At 38.2% G+C, this 18,443-nt stretch overlaps 2 protein-coding genes across 2 annotated transcripts in view; one reads left to right on the top strand and one right to left on the bottom strand.

Annotated features, from left to right (window-relative positions):
• Positions 1-1,060: 1,060 nt before the first annotated feature.
• HSPD1 (heat shock protein family D (Hsp60) member 1) lies at positions 1,061-11,230 on the bottom strand. Its single transcript, XM_036900526.2, has 12 exons — positions 11,074-11,230; positions 9,965-10,140; positions 8,530-8,782; positions 7,000-7,082; positions 6,336-6,431; positions 5,837-5,930; positions 5,195-5,363; positions 3,612-3,711; positions 2,811-3,056; positions 2,231-2,405; positions 1,791-1,969; positions 1,061-1,690 (listed from the first exon to the last, which is right to left on the bottom strand). Exons 2-12 carry the CDS (start codon positions 10,136-10,138, stop codon positions 1,529-1,531), a joined length of 1,731 nt encoding a protein of 576 aa, XP_036756421.1. The 5' UTR covers positions 10,139-10,140; positions 11,074-11,230; the 3' UTR covers positions 1,061-1,528.
• Positions 11,231-11,578: 348 nt separating this feature from the next.
• Positions 11,579-18,443, top strand: part of MOB4 (MOB family member 4, phocein) — a 40,992-nt gene continuing 34,127 nt past the window's right edge. The window contains exons 1-2 of the mRNA XM_036900532.2: positions 11,579-11,720; positions 12,327-12,491. Of these exons, the coding sequence (XP_036756427.1) occupies positions 11,718-11,720; positions 12,327-12,491 (168 nt within the window). The 5' untranslated portion in view covers positions 11,579-11,717. The remainder of the gene's footprint in view (positions 11,721-12,326; positions 12,492-18,443) is intronic.

Here is an 18,443-nt window from a genome sequence, read left to right as displayed (position 1 = left end):
AGTTCAGATGTTCTTTTCTCACCTAGCTTGGCCTTTAAGATATAAACTAAGCCTTTTCTCTAAGGTTTCTTTCTCCAGTCCTTGATACTACTAGTGAGTTTACCTTTCACCATTTCTAGGCAAAAAAATTCTAGGCAAGTTTTGTTCACTTAAAATACCTTTTGTTCAGTTCCCTCTAATTCGTCATGTAACTCAATCAAATTACCAAAGCAAAGGTATTCCTAGGTGCAAGATATCAAGTGAATTTGGCTTTTGATCTATGACAAGAGTTTTTTTTCCTTCTGTCTATCCAGCATATGCACACAAGGACAGCAGCATTTGCCTCAATGCCTAGCTTGGTAAGTAGCACCCCCAGGACCAAACTGAGCCGATTGTGGAGTTCCTTCCCATCTAGCAGATTGAGGCTGTGTTATGTCCTTGATAGCCTAGGTCCTTGACACAAGTGAAAGAAAAAAAACTCAATGCTGTTCCACAGTATCTTGTGCCATCAATTTACAATGTAGTAAAATCTAGAAAGCAGTGTTACCTCCTGCCAATCAGTACTTGCCCTCAGTAAACACCCGGTAACTTTTATTAAAAGCAAGCCACACTTCCATACTCTTACTAATAAAAGACCAAGTGCATTGAGCCAGAAACCTATTTCAAGTTCTTAAGAAATCAAGGTGAAGACACTGAGCTGTGCCTCTCAGTTTTTGATGGCCTTCCCCACTGTCCATTATGCTTGAATGGCATAGCTCCCTCCTTTCCATTTAAGTATACTCATACTACAAACCCTGCCCTCATCATTTGTGGGTACCAACAGGAACCCATTGCTCATCTTATGCAGCAGCTTTGGAGCAAGAACCATTATCACAAGAAACGACACATTGCCCCTTTCTTTAGGAGAACTCAACACATTTCCACAGGACTCAGAGTTGTCACCTTTTAAAATTACCCCTTACCTATGTAAAACGAGGATACTATAGGTGTAACAATGTTATACACTTGTGCCAAACCCTATGCTTCCCCTTCAACTGGCTTTCTTTTCTCTTCTAGATCATGGAAAGGCTAACACAATTACTACTTTAAACAAATTTTATTACACAAAGGTTGTCACATAATTGGGTATTTCTCTACTTTATACACAATTATTCTCTCCACAGAAAGGCTGCTTCTTAAACCTCTCATCGGTGATGGCAAGCACTAAAATCCTGACTTTTAACAGAATAGTAGTAAAAATGCCTCAGTGATTTAACTTGAAAGCAGTACATTGGTACATGGCTTTTGTACTCAGTTATCAGGAATGTACAAATGGTCTTTTTATTCAAAAATACAAAATAAATTATCTGTAGGCATGGACAATGACAGCAGTAAACCATTATGTTATCAACTGAAACCAGTAACTGATGGTTATAGTCATTTTCTTAAACATCAGCCAGCCTTTTCTTCAGTCATTTCCTTCAACTGACTTCTCTGAAGTTAATGGTAGGAGCACTGTCTTGCTCTTCCTCTTATAGTTCATTAACAATGGTAAAGTACTACTCTAGAATTAGAACATGCCACCTCCCATACCACCTCCCATTCCACCCATTCCACCCATTCCACCCATTCCAGGGTCCTTCTCTTCTTTAGGAATTTCTGTGACAACAACTTCTGCTGTAGTTAACAGAGAGGCCACTCCAGCAGCATCCAATAAAGCAGTTCTTACAACCTAGGAAAAAAGTTTGAAGTATTACTTCTTCCTTAGTAAAAAGTAAGCAAGACTTAATGAAAGAGCTCTTAAGAATTTTTGGAAGTAGTCAAGTACTTACCTTAGTGGGATCAATGATTCCTTTTTCCACCATATTCACAAAATCTCCGAGCATAGCATCATAACCAACTTCTGAGGAACTCTGCATAATTTTCTCAACTATCAATGATCCTTCAACACCTGCATTCTTAGCAATGGTCATTGCTGGAATTTTCAGTGTTCTTTTAATAATTTCTATACCTATAAAAAAAATGTTTGATAAATGTGTATTTTTTTTATGACTATTTTGACATAATTAGACATATGAGAGTTCAACTGGGTAATACCAGAGGTCAAATCATTCCCCCTGAAAGATGTGATGCACCTCTCTAACATCATTGCTATTCTATTTATTTTTCTGGAAACTGCTTTCTGATTTTTTGTCGTTCCATTTAGTGGGCAGCAATATTCTAACAGATAAAAGTCAGGCTGTGCACAAATTAATTTGTAAGGTAATTTTACCAATTTTTTGATCTTCATTAGCTGGACTTATGGAGTCCAAGGCTGGAATGCACCGAAGCAAGGCACAGCCACCTCCCAGAACAATGCCTTCTTCAACAGCAGCTCGTGTAGCATTGAGGGCATCTGTAACTCTGTCTTTCTTTTCATTCACTTCAACATCACTTGTCCCACCAACCTGAAAGAGTAAAAAGTCCAGTTAGTATGGCTTCTTCCATTCAAGATGCTGACTGCCAAGAGCCATGAAAAAGCATCTAATTTACTTAAAACACAATGTAAAAAAAGTTGCCTATTTGTTGTGATGGCATGATCAAAATCTAACAGTGAATGGTCCCACAAAGTTCAACTCAATTCATCATTAACAAAACATCATTTTCCATAGCAATTTCAATTTACAAGTTCATTTACAAGTTCAATTCTAGTTATAAGAAATACTTCAGTAAAGAAATTTTATATAATAAATATCTCCATGAGGAAGTTAATTCCCTCAACATTTTGGTTACATGGCACTATCAGGGAATACCACAGAAACAATATCATTTTTGGGGCCAAAACCATTAAGTTTATTTACAACGACTCTTACCTTCAGCACAGCTACTCCATCTGAGAGTTTTGCCAGACGCTCATTCAGTTTCTCCTTTTCATACTCACTAGTTGTGATATCTAACTGCTCAATGATTTCTTGAATACGTTTTTCAATTTGAGCCTTGTCACCTTTCCCTTTCAAAAGCATGGCATCATCTTTGGTTACAATGACCTCTCCAACTTTTCCTAAGTCATGAGGCTGAACATCTTCAAGATTGAGGGTCAACCCTTCTTCTCCAAACACCTACAAAAACATTAAAAAAGAAAAAAGGAATTCAAGTTAGTTTGTTCATCATACTAACATACACCATGCAGATGTTTTGATGAAACATATTGTATTCCTTTGAAATGTGTCATTTCAGGAACATTGCTAGTCAAAACAAAAACTGAATATCTAGTCTCTACATTTCCAACTTCCCACTTACTCTTCAATATTAGCTGTATTTGAGAATAGCGGCAGCCAGAACAATTCATCCAAGGTCACACTTTTGGTAGAACCAGGACTAGACCCTAAACACTAAACTCTTAAGTCCCATGACTTTTCTACTACATTCTTGGAAAAAGATTTAGTCAACAAACCAATTCTTGGACCAGACTCATGGGAAATTAGAGAAGAGACGTACTTTGGAACTACATAATCCAACTTCCACCTCCCAAACATTCAAAAGAAACAGAGACCAAGTCCACAATTCAGCTGGTACTATCTGACTGTGAAAAAAATGTAAATTCTATGTATAAATTTTAGACCTAGAAGTACAAATAATATTCAGTAAACTAACACCACATTTATTTTACTTACTGCACCGCCAGTAGCAATAGCCATGTCTTTAAGCTGGTTCTTCCTATTGTCACCAAAACCTGGAGCTTTGACTGCTACAACCTGAAGACCAACTTTTAGCCTGTTAAAAACAGTTATTAGTAAGATTTAAATTTAATAAAAATTCCTGTCTAGTTCTTCTTAGTTTTGACTAAGGTTCCTTAGGAAACTGCACTTTAATGCTTCCTGGCAACTTTTACTTAAATTAAGACAGGAAAGGGTAATTTTGAATTCATCCATATTTACCAATATCTGATTGCCTTAAGAAACTGCTGACCTTACACTACAGTTGAACAAATGGACGCAGGAATTAAAATGCTAATGTAAGCAAAAAACATGTAAATTTAAATAGTGATAACCATTTTATATCATGAAATCAAAAGTTACTAAATACAGAGATCATCTAATTAGCAGTTACCCCTGTCCCACGGTTTCCATTTAGTATTACATTAAGTTGCTACTACAGGTTAAGTTTGAGCAAGCGGTGTTATTTCTTAATTCATATTTACAATCCTTTGTGATTGCTGACAATAAGCATTATGAATACTTGGAATATACAAACCGAAGACATGTCCACTTGAGACCAGGATGTAAAACAGAAGGAATTTACAAACTTGAAGATAGTGCTGATCTAGTTTACTAAGCCAAATAAAAATCAGTAGGATAAACTCCAGTGATATGCCAAGTAAATCAGATGCCCAACCTAAAAGCTACCAGTAAAATGGCTCAATGAAAACTCTATAGGCCTTTTATATTTTTCTTTTTTGGCTTTAAATCCCATAATCTCTTAGGCTTTCATAACCCCAAAAGCAAATCCAAGGTAACAAACATTCCAGGATTTTGTAAGCTCACTTAAAAGTTTTTGGGTCAAGGTATGTATGCAGTCTCATACACACCTGCTACTTGATTTGTGCATTTCCATTATAATAATAGAAATCTTTATTCTGACATACCTCAATTCTAGAATTAGGAAGCCAATGTTATTTTAATAATATTTTAAGATTCTGTTCACATTAACATTACCCATTGTAAAATAAAAGTAAATATATTAAACTATAGGTAGAATAAAAATGTGCAGAGACCTCAACTTATTTAAGGTTGAATGCCAATTTCTCTATTTCAGCCTATTCATTAATTTTTTCTTTTAACAGGTTATGTAAAATACAGCTAAAACACAGAGCTGAAGTTTCCAGAATGGTGTTTGTTTACTTACCTCCTCCCATGCAAAGTTGTAATTGTGATACTATTTTTTCTAGAAAAAATTATTTTTAAATTAAAAGTCATTTATACCTCCATAACAAATGTAAACACTCATACAGAAGGACACCATATACAAAATTAGGCTACTCTTGATAATGATGCACAAAATAGTAAGGACTTTGCAGCCCCATTCAAAGACAGAACCATTACAACTAGACTAAGGATTCATGAAGCACACCTATACTCTACACAACTCTAGACAGAAACACAAGTGGCTTGATGTGGAGACTGTATACAGAGATTTCAAACACCAATACAAATAACTACCTTTCATCTAGAAAGGTAAACCAAATACTGCCTATTACCTATTTAAAACAAGTGTACTTAGAGCTTCTCCATCAACATCTTCTGCAATTATGACCAAGGGCTTACGGTGAGCATTGGCAATTTCAAGAGCAGGTACAATGGACTGGACACTAGAAATTTTCTTTTCACTCAACAGAACATAGGCATCTTGAAATTCACATTTCTGACCTGAAAATACAAAGAACATTTCAAACCAATGAGCATTAACAACATCCCAAAAATGACTGCAATTATTTATTTATTTATACTGTACTTAAATATACATAGTAAAATCTGTGATGTTAAACATGTTTAGGTGTACAGTTCTATTCACTTGGCATTAAGTACATTCACATTATTGTGCAGCCAACACCACCACCATTTCCAAAACGTTTCATTTTTCTCAATTGAAACTGAATCTTTTTAAGCACTCCCCATTCCTCCCTTCTTCCAGCCCCTGCCAATCAGAGTGCAATTATTTAAATGAAAAAGCTATAAACCAAAGTTCTAATACATTTTAAAAGTAACTGATTAAGCTCATGTTTTCCTTAACTTTGGAACTTAAGAATTTTTTCAAGGGTATGTGACACAGACTAATGCCTACCATCTGACACATAGCAAACTGTATTAAATTATTTTTTCAGTTATCAACTTGCTCTTACCTTTAGATGTATTAATAAAGTAGGGAGAAATGTAACCTCGATCAAACTTCATGCCTTCAATAATTTCTAATTCATCATTCAGTGTTTTTCCATCCTGTGAAAAGTCAAAGAATCAGCTTTATGAGTTTCATTAAAGAAACACAAAAATTGTAGTTAGATCAGATTAATACGAAGACCCCACTGATCAAAAGGGATCTGGGCAGAAGTATGCAAAAATGCCCCAGGGCATCCAACTGTTTCTGCAAGACATTTCCAAGAATGCATACTTAAATTAATTTTTACAGCTAGCAGACAGTATCACTTAAGTTCGGATGGATTCATTCCTGAAGACTAATAATTCACAAACACAAAACACAGTAAGCACTCTCTTCTACACAGGGCTGATATTACAGATAAAAGAATGAAATATACTTTTTTGAGACACAGATTGAATTTTCGTATTTGCAAAACTCAATTTTGATCAGATATTTCAATTCAAACCCATTAAAAACACACTTGCCTTTACTGTGATGACACCCTTCCTTCCAACCTTTTTCATTGCATCAGAGATGATAGTGCCAATTTCTTTGTCTCCATTTGCAGAAATCGTAGCAACCTGAAATAATCAAATTACTCTTCCAAATTAAAAGGCTAGTGTCCTTAACAGCTCCCCTCCCTTTTTCTAGTAACTTCCAAACTGATACATCTATCCAGAGAAGTGGCAGGGGGCTGGCAAGGGAAGTGGACTCTATGATATAATAGTTTTAATGAAGTATTGGTTCTGTTTCCAATTCATTATTTGGCTACATTGTTTTTGAAAGATACAAAATAAAACGAACAGTTGAAAAAGGGAGGGAGACATTACCCCCACTGTTTTTTTTCCTCTTGGCAAAAGTGACAATATTGCAACATGACGAAAGTTCTATACCTTTGACAAATGACAGAAGAACACTTTCCACACATACAAGCAAGTTTTACAGCCATGAAGAAAAACGGCAGCCTATTAAAACTTTTGAATTATGGCCACTGCATCATTTTCAAATGTTTTAGCAGTAAGAAAAACTCTTCCAATGTTGGCAATTGGGTAATACTGTTATTCTGACCTTGGAATGTGATTATGGAATAAAATCACATCCTAAAATTTTTTTAAACTTAATCATAAAATACTAAAAAAAAAACCTTACTTGAGCAATTTCTTCAGGGGTTGTCACAGGTTTAGATTGTTTCTTAAGTTCAGTAATTACAGCATCAACAGCTAACATCACACCTGGTTCAAGAATAAATGCCATTACAATGCTTATTATTCTCTTACAGTTCCACATCAAGTAAAAATTCTCATTCATAATAAGGTTTCACACAGCCTATACACTTCTTCTATACCAATACTTTTCCTAACCACATGCGCATTGGGTGGCAGGCACTGAAGCACGAACTTGAATAAAGTCTTACAATGCCAAAATTATTTTGAAAATTCTACTGTGAAAAAAACCTAGGTGTACAATTTCAAGACTCTCACCATTCACCTCATTCTACATTAATCCGCAGTCCAATCATGTTGCATGTTTCTAACAGTGCCACCCAATACTTCTCTCCAAAACTGAATGATACAAAAAAGAACCAGTAGATTACAGTCCTTTACTTTCAATAAGTGTAATTCTCAAGGATAAGAAACTTCTTGTGGCTCTGCTCCTCCAGTTTTAAATTACCTGAAATGTTCTTACTTAATACATAATTACAAACTAGTCAAGTGTTTTTTGTTTTAACAGTCAACAACAGCACTGTAATATGGGTTTATGAGAACCCAATTTTGTTCAATTGAGACCAGTGCTAGCTCTTCCTTTGAGAAATGTCATGTCAAGAAAAAGTCCAAAGCAAGGTGCATAGCAACAATCACCTTCTTTGGGAAGTAATCCTAACAACCTCAATTAATACTTGTTTGTAATTTACAGTTAAACTGCCTTTAGTGCAACACGTTCGTTTGGGCCTCAAACACTGAAATAGATGAGATGATGCTTGTCAGTAATCCTGGGAAGCCAATTCAAAATTATTAACCACATCCTCCTTCACTCTCAAGTCTCCTAGTTTGGACCATGACACACCCTAGACATACACTGCAACTCTATTTTCAAGATAGGAAAACCAAGTTTTAGCACATATCCAATATATGACAATGACAGGACTTAAGTCTGTATCACCATGAACCTCATGCTAAGGAGCAGATAGTTAAATTGTGGTCTAGATTGCCAAAACAAAAAGCAGACCACTACCACATTATGTGCTGTGATGGGGTAAAAAACAAACTGCTTAAAAAAAAAAAAACAAAAAAAAAAACCCCACCCCATACCTCTCTGACATCTTGAGTGACTTAGTTTCTTGGTTAGTTCTACTTTCCAAGTAACTAAAGTAAAAGATCAACTGTATAATCTCTTTGCTGTAATCCTTGCTACCTTCCTATTTTCAAATTACATTTGGGGAGAGGGGGAAATAGATGAGGGAGACATAGGACAGGAGTACAACAGGTAATGTCTAAGTCATATTTCCCTCCTTAACACTCAGCATAGTGCCCACTACATGGCCAGGCACTTAATCACTATTTGCTGAAATAAAACTCAGTGTAAGATTTTTTTTAGGAGGAGAAATAAGAATCAATCAACTTTTCTGTATAATTTAATAGATAACTCAAAACACTGGTGACATCAAAGAAGCAGTCCTACCTCTCCTGATTTCTACTGGATTAGCACCTTTGCTGATCTTCTCGAAGCCTTCCTTGGCAATAGAGCGTGCCAGCACAGTAGCAGTAGTGGTACCATCACCAGCCTCTTCATTTGTATTATTGGCAACATCTTGAACAAGTTTGGCGCCAATATTTTTGTATTTATCTTTTAAGTCAATGGATTTTGCAACAGTCACACCATCTTTTGTTACTTTGGGACTTCCCCAACTCTGTTCAATAATCACTGTTCTTCCCTGTAATTGCCAAGAAAGAAATGTGACACAACCACACACTCTTAAGTACAACTTAGCTTACAACAGAATAAGCAGTTTTTATAACTGGGCAATTACTTGAAAGTCTCAACACAAGTTGTTTTCATCAGATCTGCAGCATCACTCAAATGTGCACCATCTCAAAGGCCTCCTCAAATCAGAAAGTTCATCAATGTTCTTTGTTTAGAGACAAAATAAACTTTTTATGCCAAGTGTGAGCCTTTAGATGAGGTATTGTGGGAGATAAAAACTCAAGAGACTAAAAGATGACATCTTCAAAACACACAAGGTAAACCCATACCAATTTGACATACTGTAATGATATACCAGGATATTCTTCACACAATGTGTACTTAAGTTCTGTTCAGAACCTGTTATCTTTCACTGTTATCTTTCAAACTAATGTGAAAACTAACTTTTAAAACTTGCTTTGTAAGTAGTTACTAAAATACTAACTACAAGGCATTGACAGTGTACTCTTCCAAGACTAGTCAACATTAAAATCTCAAACATGATACAAATAATGGCAGCTTTTGGATTTGAACCAATATTGTTACTTGTGAGGCATGCAAATGCTGTTATTTTATATAGTTTGAATCACTTTGAACTGTCTTCAACCTGTTATCAAGCCATCACTCAGCTGTGCACCACCTCAAAGGCCTCTTCAACTTACTACCCCTTATTCAATCTCATGTAAAACAAGACGTAAAATGTTAAATGTGCTTTAGAACAACAACAAAAAGATAAAACTTGCATCTAAAAGCACATTTGAGGTATTATAGGAGGTAATTAATATTTCCCTCTAGTCTTGGTACTAACTGCTGGGAAAAAGTCCAAAACTTAACTCAAGCAGGCAAGCGAGTTTAATTCTACCTTAGGTTAAAAATCCACCTTGAGCTACATAGAAGTTACTACCGAATTACATCACACGTTTTACAAAATAAGGTTTCGCAAACTTTTGAACAGTTTATTTTAAGGCCATTATATCTAAGCAAAAGGAAGAAAAATTATTTCCAATAATTTAGAACTCTTACATGTAAATTGGGTTCTCTCAAAAGTGCATACCAGAAAACTGTTCAATAGTTCAGCGTGACTATTTGACACAGTAAAATGTTATTCCTTAATTAACACCATAAATTACAACAAAGTAAGACTAGCTGATACCTTTGGACCCATAGTAACGGCTACAGCATCGGCTAGAAGGTCTACACCTTGAAGCATTAAGGCTCGGGCATCTGCACCAAATTTTACATCTTTGGCATAAGCCCGAGTAAGATGAGGAGCCAGTGCCCTGGACACTGGCCTAATCTGGCGAAGGACTGCAGGTAATCGAAGCATTTCTGCGGGAGAGAAGAAGAAAAAGCCGATAATCAGTCCATGAACATTAGCACTATCCCGTCGTGCGATACAACGCAAACATGACACCTATGCAACAAACAGCAACATGAAATGTTGGATGTGAGCTGGGCTGACATCTGCCAGACTCTACACCTGAGCCAGCTTACTAGTAGCCCAAGATTGCAGGAGGAGGTTGCCCCAACGCCTGACATACAGCACTAGCACAAGGAACACTCACCTTCTTCCCCAGGGCCGCCTACCCATGCCTCTGAAAACGAGTTAATCTTTCATCGCTAAAATTGCCAAAGAGCAAACTCACTCCAAACATGTCCCCGAAAATCCAAGTCTGCAGGAAAGGGGCGGGTTGTACACCCGGGTGACCAGGACAGTTAAAAATTCGTGACGGTGCAAAAATCCGCTTAATAAAATGTGTCTTCCCTTCATGTATCCACTTGGGGTTACAGTATCAGAAGAGCCCGCTAGGCCGCGATGCTGGGGAGTTGCGGCTCGGCCCACTCCGCGTGGCCCCACGTGAATCCATCTGGACGACCCAAGGTCAAAAAGGGAGGCTCATACTCCAGGTGTCCGCAGGGCCGACGGCGGTTCCCACGCGGCTGCGACCACCCTCTCCGCCGCCATGCAGTCGGCCAGCAATGGGTTGCATCAGAGAGCCCAAGCGAATACACTCCCCCGATTCCACAAACACTCCCGAGCAAGCCCTGCCTCCCGCGCCCAACCCAGAGAAGCAATCAATGGCGCACGTGATGGGCCCCAGAAGGATCGGTGAGGCCTGGCCCACTGGGGCCGACCTGCGGTGCCGGGGGGAAGCCCTGGCTCTCGTCTTCCAACCCACTCAGGCATAACTGCAACGGGGAAAGGCAGACTCGGGGATCCGAGGCACCTGGGTGAGGCGGCGGTGGGGGGCGGCCGCGTACCTGCGGGGCAGAAGCCTGTCGTGCAGACACAAGGCGGACCGTTGGCAGCGAGTGAGGGACAGAGTGCAAGGCGCACACGGCAATGAACCCGTGTCTCCTCCCTCCGCCGCTTGACCCCGCCCGCGGCACAGCGTGCGCGGGCGGCTCCCACCCACTTTCCTTCGGCTCCGGCCCGGCAATCGGCACGCATCGCGCGCCAGCCCCGCCCCTCCCTATCCGCCCGGGCCGGGCCTGCGGCTCAGCCTTCTCTGGCCAGCTTAGGCTAGTTCCCGGGCTGCGCTCGCTTCCAGAACTTTCCGGGGAACGCCTTGCTCTCTGTGGGTCAAGGGTTGAACGCGTCATTTCCGGAAGGGGGGCGAAAGGTTAGTACTCTTACCTCGGCAAGCCGCCTGGAAAAGCCTAGAAGGGCTGCTCTTTTCTTCCGGCCCCCAGTCCTCGCGTCAGTGGCCCGCGCACAACTTTGCGGACGAATCGCGGGGCGCGCTGCTGCATCCGCCCTCTCTTGCGGGGAGGGGCGGAGGGTGGGGAGGAGAGCGCCTGCGCGCTGCGCGGTCTTTTTCCACCCTCACGTGTCGTGCAGACTGGACTGTGGGTCTCGTTGCTGTCGCGCGGCAGCGGAGTGCTTAACTGCGGCAGTCGCAGTCATGGTGAGTGCCGTGTGGGCTGGTGGCAGGTGGGCCCAGGTAGGTCGGAGGTGCGCGGGGAGCCCCGAGGGCTCTTTGTCCCTAGAGGAAAGGTAGGGGCCATTCTGGGGCCCGCGCCTCTTCGAACCCTGGAGAGGAGAGGCCCAGAAGACCCGTTCCTCGGTGGAAGGCTCTATGCACGCGTGTTAGGCGACAGAGCCAGTGGGCGGGAACCCGGACGCACGCGCGGCGGTCGACTCACTGCTTCTGCGAGGCTTTTGTGGGTGTGTAGTGTCTTGAAAGCGTGGCCCCGGACTGAACGATTGACTTAAGTGTTTGTTGAGAAATTACGGAAAAACCTGAACAGGGAAAATATTTGACCTTGGAATAACCCAAGGTTGCCCTGAAAGCTTGTCTGCTGACCAGAGGAGCAACAGCGTCCCTAACGTACATAGGGACTGGAAGATTAAGTTCGGAATATAGAGAACAATATTTAAAGGGATTTCCTGAGTGAAGAATCTGAGTTCTGGCGTTAATTTTGAAACCCACATATGGCGGTGAATGTGTAAGGTTTAGTATATACAGTTACACACTGTTTTTGTTTGAAGTCTAATGTTTCTCTCCCCACAGGCAGGACAGGCATTTAGAAAGTTTCTTCCCCTCTTTGACCGAGTACTAGTTGAAAGGAGTGCAGCTGAAACTGTAACCAAGGGAGGCATAATGCTTCCAGAAAAATCTCAAGGAAAAGTGTTGCAAGCGACCGTAGTAGCTGTTGGATCGGGCTCCAAAGGAAAGGTAAATGGAGGCAAAAATGTAACTCTTTTGTGTGAATTGGAGGGGTAAAAAAAAAAATTTGATTAATACTAAAAAATAGTTTCTTAAATAGTATGTTTACTTAAAGATCATTCCCTAGTTCAGTCGCGTGTAATCTGCCTCTCTAATTATTGTAAAATAGAAATTCTTATTTTTTTTATTGGGGAGCTCCAGAGTAATCGGTAGCGAAGTATCTTCTTCAAATTCTAAAGTTTTGATTAAAAATTTTTTTTCTTAAAGATAATCTGCAGAGTCTTTTAAGAATGAAAGGAAATTTGAACTCCTGAGCCACTTCTAACATACTAAATTTGCCTAATCCTTTTCGCCTTAGTTGGCATACCTATGAAAGGAACGGTATGACTGCCCTTCCAGTTATTCTCCAATTAACTGGTTAGACCTCACACTTCTAAAAGTGTAAGCCAGAATATGCCATAAATACCCTTGGGGTCAAATATGTTCAGTGCATTGTTCCAGTTACCTCTAAGAAAATCTTAGGAAGGAGCTATCCTGGAGTCATGAATAGGAAGGCTTTGGAGAGTGGACACTATGCTTTAGACCCTCTTTCCAAATCTGTATTTTGGAGGAAAGTTAAATGAATCACCAAGTAAGTATATATTCCAAATTGAGAAAACTTCTAAATTTTTGTATTTGGTTTTAAAAACTGGTTTATTTCACATAGATGGTAGGTTATGTTAATATTTAACAGTCAAAAAGTTAGCTTTCCCATTATAACTCTGAACTTTACACCAAAACGGGTTTTAGTTTAAGCCACTGTGTGTGCATCATTTGAGAGAAATTCTGTGAAATTTTTGAGTGAAGAACTACAATCGCAGTATAAATTATATCATTTGGTCACTGGGTCCTTTTTTTAACAGTTGTTTTGAGTACTCACATTGATTTAGTTGTGAATATTTGATGAACTAGATGTGTTTGCTAATAACCATATTTTATTCTTAGGGTGGAGAGATTCATCCAGTTAGCGTGAAAGTTGGAGATAAAGTTCTTCTCCCAGAATATGGAGGCACGAAAGTAGTTTTAGATGACAAGGTGTGTATACTTAATGGTTTGTTTTTTTATTAAGTTCAGTTTTTGGTGTATTTTCTTAACTAGTGGTTTCTCTGTTTGCAGGATTATTTCTTATTTAGAGATGGTGACATTCTTGGAAAGTATGTAGACTGAAATCACTGTTGAAATGGCATGACATGAAGCTGCCCATTCCACTGAAGTTCTGAAATCTCATCATGTAAATAATTTCCATGTCTTTTATAATAAACTAATAATATCCAACCTAATGACATCCAGTATCTCTAAAATTTACTTTCACTGTGCTGATAAAACATTACCAAATAAAAATATATAAATAAATGGTTAATCTTTATTTAGTAATTTAAGACGGTTTTAGGGTTCTCTGTTTCGTGCTTTTTTTAAGTAACCAGAGAATTCTGGGAAATGAGGTCTTCAATTTTTCACATTGAATTAAACTTTATTACATACAGATAATTGTCTAACTGCTGACCAGAGGAGCAACAGCGTTCCCTAACATACATAGGGAATGGAGGATTAAGCTTGGAATATAGAGAGCAATATTCAAAGGGGTTTCCTGAATGAAGAATCTTGAGTTCTGGCATTAATTTTGAAACCCACATGTGGTGAATGTGTAAATAATAAGGCCATAGAATAACACCTTTTTTTAAAGTCAAGTAACAACAGTCTACATAACAGAGCTCATACTGAAGTATAGTTTGTTTATGGAACTGAATGTCTTAGGTCTTGTTCCTTAAATTTTTATATATAGAAAAATTTAACAAACAGTTTCAGTTTTTAAGACCGTACCACAGTTTACGTGGTAAAAAGTCTAGAGCAAAGCAAAATAGCTATAGAGAGAGCCTTCTGTGCTGGGGTAGGCATTGTCTGGTACTTCTAGCTAACATTTAAGGAGCATTTTTTTAAACTATGCTGTTGTAGGTACTTGGTATCAATTGATTTAATCTTTCAACAACTGAGCTGGGTACGGTCATACTCATCTTGCAGATGAGGAAGGTGTGGCACAGGGATTAAGTAGTAACAAAGTCAACTCAATAGGATATGGCAGAGGCAGGATTTGGACACAGGCAGTCCACCTCCGGAAGATGGCTTCTGCTATTTTGCCAGATAAATTCTAAGCACTTCATACACATTACTCTTGGTGATAACTACTGTCGTTGCAGGTGGATGGTACTTAAAAAGAGTATCTAGCTATTAGTGGGTGTCTTGTATATAGTTTGTTGAGTTGAATGAATAGGAAACTGAGTCACAGCTATATAAATAGCTTGATATTAAGTTTGGCAGCTAGGGAGAGTTGAAGTTTTGAACCCAGGCAGTGCTGTACCAGATGTGATTACCAACTTCTAAACTACTCAAGCTACCACCTATTTGTCAGTGAAATTAATTTTTTAGTTAAACCAGTCCCATGATCATGTCTTTTGAAAGTTGTTTTCCTGTATTTTGAGGAATTGAAGTCTAAAAGGAGATTGTAAATGTATGGAATAATGGTCTAAACTTTGATGTCCCCATCAGAAAAAATTGTATGTGTATTTACACTTAATGTGTTAATCCCATTTGAGGTACTAAGGCTTAGTTTTTGTCATATTTGAATATAAAATTATGATTAAGCACACTATTTTTATAGCACCCAAGTGGGTCATCAGTTTCATACTGTGCCCAGCCTGACTGACTAACATGCTTTGCACATCATAACCTTATAAGCATAGATGTCCTTTTACCAATGAGAAAATTGTCTCAGAATTCTGAGATGAGGAAACTTATTCAAGGCCATGTTGACTAGTAAATGGCGGTTAGAAATTCAGTTCAAAGGCCATGGCTTTACCAGTACTCCCCAATCTGTTTCTGAAAACCCAAGCAAATGAGCTTTGGTATGTAAGATAGTTTAGAGACCCTGGCTCATCCTTGAAATTAACCTGGTAAAATTCAGGACTCCATCCATAATTAATAAATCAGAAAAATGGTAGAATTTTTTGGCACCACATTGGTGGTTCTATGATGCTTATCTAGCAGAAGTGCTAAATAAATTTTAGATTGATATTATATTGGGGATTAAAAATTATGATGAGAAATTTTAGGTCAAAAATAAGTGTTGGTATGTAACCACAAGTTGTAGAACAGTATGTTGACATACACCATTTGTTCAACAAAAAATGAGAGGCAAACAGGTAAAATTCCAGGGTTTTCTTAATGCTACCATTTTTAAACACTTGCCTGGCACTGTTCTAAGCATGTAATTTGGCTTAAATTGCATGTAATAGCAATCCTGAGATGCAGATACACCTTGCCTCAGGTGAAAGTTGTAGGCAGGTAACAGTAACTTGCTCAAGGTGACACAAATTTTAAGTTACAGTTTGGAATTGAACTTAGGTGTGTCTGACTTAAAAGTCTGTCTTCCACTATTCAACACAAAGTTTGGGAAATTGAGAGTAAAATTAAAATTACCAGGGTGCTATGTGGTATAAGTATTCCATTAAGATTATGGTTTTCCTCCTATTCCAGAAAGTATGTTTCACAAAAATTTTTTAAAGAAGTGGGATTGTGAGAGTGTTTTTTCATTTTTATTTTATTGTGGTAGGAACACAACATGAGATTACTCTCTTTTAACAGACTTGTAAATGTATAATATCTACAGGCACAATATTTACAGCACATCTCTAGAACTTCTTCATCTTGATTAACTGAAACGTCTATTAACTCCCCCATTTTCCCTACCCCTAGTCCCTGGCAGCCACCATTCTACTCTGCTTCTGTGAGTTGGTTGTTTTAGATACCTTAGAAGAAATCATGCTGTATTTGTACTTCCGGGTTTGGCTTATTTCGCTTAGCATAACGTTCTCAAGTTTCATCCATGTTGTCACATGTTGTAGGAATTCATTTCTACAGTCTGAATAATACTCCATTATATACTACATTTTCTTTATTCATTCTATAGATGGACATTAGGTTGTTCTCACATCTTGGCTATTGTGAATAATGCTTCAGTTAACATGGACTGCTAATCTCTTCAGAATTCTGATTTCCACTCTTCAGAATAAATATCCAGAAGTAGGATTGCTGGATCGAACTATGGTAGTTCTATTTTTAATTTTTTGAGGGACCTCTACTGTTTTCCATAGAGGCTGAACCATTTTGCATTCCCACCAACATGGCCCATTAGATTTCATGTTTTAGAGGTACTGACTTGTCACATTTGTTTTCTAATCTGATGTGCAATTTTTGTTTATAGCTAGTCAAACTTCATTCTTCTAGTACTTTTTTCTTTTGAACATTTAATTGATTCATTATCTGATGTATGGTGTGTGTCTGACTTTTTTAACCAATGATTAACTTGTCTCAACTTTATTTTTTGGATTATCCATCCTTCCCCACTACTACTCCCCCACCCCAAAATCGAAGATAACACCTTTAAGTCTATTCCTGGTCTATGTTACAGTTTTGTTCCACTGATCTATTTCATCACATTGTTTTAATGTAAATACAAACTTGTATGTTTAGGTTTGATACTTGATGAGATAAATCTTCCCTGTATTCTTTCAATCATGTATTCACCTGGCTGTGAAACCTTTAAGCTTCTTTGTAAGGACTGCCAGATTGCTCCTCAGAGTGATACCAAGTCATGCCTCTTCTAGCAAGTTAATTGCTGTTTTCACTGCATCCACACCAAAATGGAGTTTTGAACTTCTGATTTATTTGTATGAAGAGTCATAAGTGTTTTCCTTTACTCATAAGCAACTTGTATGAGAGACCCCAGTCAAACCTCGGTTCTGATCCTATATTGCTTGCATACTAGTTTTGTGTCATTTGATAAATCACCTAACCCCTTTTTAGTTAAAGAATTAACTGTAAAAGACCACTAGTTGTCCCTTAACATTTCAAGCCAAGCCTATTATTTTTTTCTGCAACTTTATTTAGAAATAGAAGACATGTTTGTGTAGTTAAAAATTTGAGAGTATATATACATTGAAAGGATAGAAAAAGATGTACACTGAAAAGAGTCCTTCCCATCCCTGTCTCCCAGCCACACAAGTTTCATCCCTTGAGGCAACTAGTGTTACAGTTTATATTCTTTCTCTCAACAGTTTATATTCTTTCTCAGGCGTGTTTTATGTATGTGTATGTGTGCATATGTGTGTGCATGCACACGTATACATATGTCATGTATATGAAATACATGTATTCATTTTTCCTTTTTAAAAATAACACCCCATGGATTAAAGACGTAAATATAAGACATGAAGTCATAAAATTCTTAGAAGAAAACAGGCAAAAATCTCAAGCATAAGCATGAGCAATTTTTTTCTAGACACATCTCTCCAGGCAACAGGAACAAAAGCAAAAATGAATAAGTGAGACTAGATCAAATTTAAAAGCTGCTCATCTTACTACCCTGATGGATAGGGAACATAATGGGGTATGTGGGGGGGGGACTTGACAATAGGGAGCAATATAGTAACCACAATGTTGCCCATGTGAAACCTTCATAAGATTGTATATCAATGATACCTTAATAAAAAAAATTAAAAAGCTTCTGTACAGAAAAGGACACCACCAACAAAAAAAAAGCAACCTACAGTATGGGAGAATATATTTGTACATAATTTATCTGATAAGGGATTAACATATAAAATATATAAAGAACTCATGTGACTCAACACCAGAAAAACAACCTGATTTTAAAAAGGGCAGAGGACCTGAATAGATGTTTTTCCAAAGAAGACATACAGATGGCCAACAGGCACATGAAAAGATGCTCCATATCACTAATCATCAGGGAAATGCAAAAAGAACTACAATGAGATACCATCTCACACCAGTTAGAATGGCCACTATCCAAAAGACAAGAAGTAACAAGTGCTGGCAAGGATGTGGAAAAAAGGGAACCCTCCTACA

The sequence above is a fragment of the Manis pentadactyla genome, chromosome 6 (genome assembly GCF_030020395.1).
Source record: "Manis pentadactyla isolate mManPen7 chromosome 6, mManPen7.hap1, whole genome shotgun sequence".
In the NCBI taxonomy this organism is placed as follows: Eukaryota; Metazoa; Chordata; class Mammalia; order Pholidota; family Manidae; genus Manis; species Manis pentadactyla.
This window is presented reverse-complemented; position numbering and strand designations above follow the sequence as displayed.

Bases quoted from the DNA above. Each gene is read 5' to 3' on its own strand.
- HSPD1 (XM_036900526.2), bottom strand. From the start codon at position 10,138: ATGCTTCGATTACCTGCAGTCCTTCGCCAGATTAGGCCAGTGTCCAGG. The intron at 5,364-5,836 runs GTAAGAGCAAGT...TTGTATTTTCAG, and splicing joins CTTTATTAATACATCTAAAG to GTCAGAAATGTGAATTTCAA. The intron at 1,691-1,790 runs GTAAGTACTTGA...CTTTTTTCCTAG, and splicing joins GAATCATTGATCCCACTAAG to GTTGTAAGAACTGCTTTATT.